We start from the raw sequence: 5,045 nt of genomic DNA, 5'->3' as shown, positions 1-5,045 counted from the left end.
GAGCAGATATTGGTACCATTGAAGGTCGGGATAGATGGGTGACTCCTTAAGGCTCTGATTCCAGCCTCTTTGTGAATCTCTCCCAGACTCTAAGCATGACTTTACTTCACAATCCTCACTAGAGTGAAGTTATCGCTGTTGCTTGTGAATATGTATCACCCTTTTCACTTCCACTGGACGTTCCAGTTAACTGAAGAAACAATTTTGTTGCTCTAATATCTATGGTGAGAGTCGCCATTTTGGATTTAAGTACTTGTACCTTTTAATTTAATCTCTCTGTGATTTATGGTAGTTTCCACTGATATATTTGGACAAATATTTGTAAAATTTAATCAGAATTGTTTAGCCTTTATTTATTGTTTGTACTGGAAAACAAAAAACAAATGTTTTTCCCTCTCTTTGTAGAAAAAAAAAGTACTCACAGAGACGCTGTCGGGACATTCCTCTGCAGGTCTGTGCAGCAGGAAGTCTCGTTTAGATGGGCCTTTAATGTAGATGCAGTTAGCAGCAGATTCTTCTGGGACGGTGAGCACTTCGTAGTGGTGATCAGTCAGCTGTTCCATCATCTGAAATCAAAACAGCAGGAGTTGCACACAGGAGAAAAAAAACCCACGCCTAATAAAACAACACATTTAAGCCCATTACAAGATTATAACCTCACATTTAAATCAAATAAAATATTTGTCATTTAAATTACAAAAGTATCATTTGGACTCTGAACAAGCAGATTAACAGATTGACATATTTGGCCATCTTTTCAAACCAAATATGTCTTTTTTATTCACAAAGCAACACGTGACAGAAATGCACCATGTTGGAATAAACCCATCTGTATGTAATCTAAGGGGAACACACTCTCACCCTGAGGGTCTTCTTGGCACCGTCACTGTTGCTGATGATGATGGTGTCCGGCCCGCCCATGGAGCAGAAATCCTTCAGTCGGGCTCCCCCACAGACAGGGACAGTGGACACAGCAAAGTCCTGGGCAGATAGGGGTCCAGTAAACTCATGTCATCCCACTGCATGTACTTTAACTCAACATGAAAGCTACAAATATGGGTGCTTTCACAATTCCAGCAAAACGTTTTCTTTTCAATAAATGGAAATGGTAAAATTAGTGATTATCTATTCGAATGGTCAGTTAATTAAGTTCACTCTATAGTCCCTGCTCTATATAGTAAGCGAGGGGATAGGGACACAGCCTTTGTGTGTTTGCTTCTTGTTATGGAAAAGGCAACAACAGTTTTTAGAGCTATTATTTAGTGCTTTGGATGATAAAGCGATCAGATGCTAAGTAAACCTTGGCCTCAGATTTTTATCCATATTTCTAGCAGCATTTAAAAAAATAAGTTACAGAACTCGGGAAAGTGGGTCAAATTCCTCAGAAGCAGAAAACATATGAGCATGACACAAACGCTTCCTGTTCAGTCCTCCACCCCAAGTGCACAAACACCACCGCCATCCACCCACACAGCATCCATAAAGCCATGTGTGTGAGCAAAGGAGTGAGATGCACTCTGCTCAAGTGGGGAAAATCAATGCTAATGGGTGGTTCTCATCAGACCTGAGGGAGTGCAGCGTGCAGTTCTTCATTATCCGAGGAAAGAGGCGACCTCATTCATCATGGCTCGCAGACAAGAATTCCCCAAAATGTAATAAAGCAAATGACCACCTGCTCACTTTGGCAGAGACTCTCTGTTTACAGCTAGTCCTGGCACCGGGCCGGTCCTTACTGCACTGGACAAATATGGTAACTGAACACTTCTCACTGGCCACAAAACTCTGCAAGTACTTTAAACTCTAGAAACTGTATGAAACAATGTATTGTATTCTGGAGCTTTCCCTGTTTCAGGCTAATCCTTTATTTACAGAGAAATTTGCTTCTGAGCATGACTCCAGATTGATCAGGGAGGTAAAAAATTGGGAAGTCTTAAAAAGGAGTAAACAGAGTAGAGATTAAAACATTTTGTCTAAGTATTCAGACCTGAAAATCCTTCACATTTAGACTTTTTAAAGATTTCTATATACCATGCTAAAACCCTGAGCACATCATTATATAGTTGATCCTCTGCTTTGCTCCAAGTTTGAGCCAGCTGCTCTTTAAGAGCTCACTTGTTGGTCAAATCCTGTTTCATCCATGATTTACAGTCATCTGCTTTTACCAAATCCCTCTTTAACACGTCTCTCTCCTCTCCTTACCCTGAACGTGTCTGCCAGCACCTCAGCTCCTCTCCGGTTAGTGTGGGAGGAAATCCCAACGAAGAACTCTCTCCCCGTGAAGAGGACGTCGCTGCCCTCCAGCGTGGCCCCTCCAGAGTCCCCTTGTTCATCCCCCATCTCCACTATGGTCAGGTTGAGCTCTGACATCACTCTCCTGACTGCATCCACCTTAGGAGGAGGAGAACAGATCCAGAAAACACATAGCTGTTAAAACTTCAAAGGTGTTGCAGTTCATATTATCAACACTAGATGGCACTAAATACTACACATTGGTCCTTTAAAGTAAAAAAGGATTTTGTTTGTTTTTCTTTGAGACCCTATTCCTTAAACCATACCGAGTAAATCTAATTTAAATATTACTAGTGTGTTTAATATTAAGAAATGTAAATTAAAATAAACAGAAATACTTTTTTATTAAATTAACCTTCTAAAGACATCAGAGGTTTTCAGCCCCGCTATAGGATTAATGCAAATTTATTGAAATCTATGATAAACAGTTACAGTTTTCAGGGTGGATCGATTAAGATGAAAGGAAACATAGACAGAGAAGCGGTTAAATAGACTGGTGGATAAAAAATGATGCATGGGCAGATAGCTAATTGATGGATAGAGCTTTTAAACAGGAAGTTAGCCTGCATAATACCAATAACTCTGCTTTGATTGATTAACCTAAAGAGAAAAACATGTCAGGGGGTTGAGTATTTTCTGCCATCCATGTTTTGATAAATATTGAGAGCTTGGTTTTCCATCGCAATCTGGATAAACAGGAGATTAAGAGCATCACTGGAGGATTTTTTTAGTCTGCTGTGTTACCTCGCTGCGTCTCTGTTGTTTGAACGGCCTGGTGATGAGCGCTGTGTCTCCCTGGATCACCGCCACATCCTCTATCCTCCAGCTCTCCGGCAGCTCGGGGTCAGGGGGGATCTCGATCAGCTGCAGGCCCACCTTCTGCCTCAGCGCTCCAGTCAGGCAGCCAAACTGACGCTGGGCTTTGGCCTGGTCCAGCGTGACCTCCCCGTTCTCACGGCCGTCTCCAGCTGTTTTCCCAAAGGTCTCTGGGATGCCCCTGACCACAGCGTGGGTGAAACGGCCATAAGGGCACATGTTCGCCATGACTGCAGGGATTATTTGTGCTCTGTAGGGAAAGAAAAGTGTTTTTTGTTGGTTCTTTCTGTCCAGACCCAAGAAAGCAGCAGGGATGCTTTAAGCAGGGATCTTCATCCTGGTTTGCTTCGTCTTTGATTATCTAAGAAAAGAAGAGGATACCATTTAAACCGAGTTCAGGAAACATAAAAAATGCATGTGTTGCTAAAGATTTGAAGAGTTTAAACAAAGGGGCAAACAAGCTGTCATTGTTTAGTGATGCATTGTAGGGGAATATCTGATAAGACAAGAATATACTGCAGCTTTTCTCAGATGTGGGACAATTGGCCTTTTATCATCTTTCCTGTAGGTCAGAGCAGCCCCCCCACAGAGAGCCTGCAGAGGGGGGTCTGGTTCCCCTCCAAACAGGATGTTTCCTTTAAAACCAAAGTAACAAGTCTGGAAATCTATTATGCACAAGAATGTTTAAGGTCAGAGCAACATCTCAGGCGTGCTTTTACATTAATTTATCATTATCTGAATTAACTTTTGACCAAACTTGCATTCATAAAAGTGACTAAATCTTTAGCAGTTTTTCCTTTTTTATTAGGATTATAATCCCCTTTTTCTCTGTGTGTATCCTGCTGCAGTAATCAGTGCAAACCTGAACCGCCCCAACTGTTCAACAGCTTTCCAAACACTTCTGATGCTTTTCCACATCTTTCCAAAACAAAAAGGAAAACCACAACTAAGTCAGGCAATAAACTAAACCGAAAACCCCACGCCTGCTTACCTCTTTAAAGTGTGTTTTTATGCGTCCACGCGTGTTCTATTCCCTGTTAAATTTAATTTCCACGCCTGTTCTGCTCCCGTTACTCTCTGGATATTTTTTCTTTTTTTCTCTCTCTCTCTTCGCCGAGGAACCATAAAGTCAAGTCGGAAGTTGTTAAAGTGTTTGTTTCCGGTTAAGTTTTTCAAAATAAGATAGTGTGTTAGTAATTTGTGCAACTGTTTGTGCATACATACACTGATACAAAATAAAGGGAAAACTCGAATAACACATCCTATATCTGAATGTTTGAAATATTCTCATTGAATATTTTGTTCTGTATAAAGTTGAATGTGTTGACAACAAAATCACTCAAACAAAAAACTAAACAATTTAAATCAGTCAGATTCATTAACAGATAAAAGTCTGTATTTGGATTCTGGATTGGATTCTGGCAAATGCAAAGCAATACAGAGTTACCTGCAGAAACACTCCTTTATTCGGTGTGTCTTGCTAATTGCAAATTATTTCCACCTGTTGTCTATTACATTTGCACAACAAACTGTCAAATTGATAGTCAATTAGTTTTAAAGAAAGTTTGATTTTACAGAAGTTTGATTTGATTGAAGTTATATTGTGTTGCATTAGGCAACTGACGATTATTTTGCAAATCGATCAATCTGTCGATTATTTTTTAGATTAATCCATTAATAATCGCATAGCCAAAGATTCCTTAAAGAAGATTTTTTACTAAATTAAATCAGGTGTAACTAAAACTGGATAGCACATTGACAGACCCAAACATCTTGTTTATCTAAAATGCAATTTTTTTTATTTTTATTTATTTTTTACCATTCTCATATTATTGATCTAAGTGGGTAGCTATGTCAGCTAAAGGCATGTTTTACAGTCGCTATACTCCAGTTAATGATTAATCAATTACTAAATTAGTTGACGAATAATTCAATAAAAA

General features: G+C 39.7%; 1 protein-coding gene across 1 annotated transcript; it reads right to left on the bottom strand.

The window, feature by feature from the left end:
* Positions 1-338: 338 nt before the first annotated feature.
* On the bottom strand, positions 339-4,231 carry LOC107086164 (N(G),N(G)-dimethylarginine dimethylaminohydrolase 2-like). The gene is made up of 5 exons (XM_015376947.1): positions 4,097-4,231; positions 3,034-3,466; positions 2,200-2,388; positions 862-981; positions 339-566 (listed from the first exon to the last, which is right to left on the bottom strand). The coding sequence occupies exons 2-5, from the start codon at positions 3,331-3,333 to the stop codon at positions 354-356; spliced, it is 822 nt and encodes a 273-aa protein (XP_015232433.1). The 5' UTR covers positions 3,334-3,466; positions 4,097-4,231; the 3' UTR covers positions 339-353.
* Positions 4,232-5,045: the final 814 nt, after the last annotated feature.

Source organism: Cyprinodon variegatus, unplaced genomic scaffold, assembly GCF_000732505.1.
Source record: "Cyprinodon variegatus isolate N-32 unplaced genomic scaffold, C_variegatus-1.0 Scaffold144, whole genome shotgun sequence".
Lineage (NCBI taxonomy): Eukaryota > Metazoa > Chordata > Actinopteri > Cyprinodontiformes > Cyprinodontidae > Cyprinodon > Cyprinodon variegatus.
Note: the sequence above shows the minus strand (reverse complement) of the source record. Positions and strands in the feature narration are given on the sequence as shown.

Bases quoted from the DNA above. Each gene is read 5' to 3' on its own strand.
- LOC107086164 (XM_015376947.1), bottom strand. From the start codon at position 3,333: ATGGCGAACATGTGCCCTTATGGCCGTTTCACCCACGCTGTGGTCAGG. The intron at 2,389-3,033 runs GTAACACAGCAG...CCTCCTCCTAAG, and splicing joins AACAACAGAGACGCAGCGAG to GTGGATGCAGTCAGGAGAGT. The intron at 982-2,199 runs GTAAGGAGAGGA...CTATCTGCCCAG, and splicing joins TGCTGGCAGACACGTTCAGG to GACTTTGCTGTGTCCACTGT.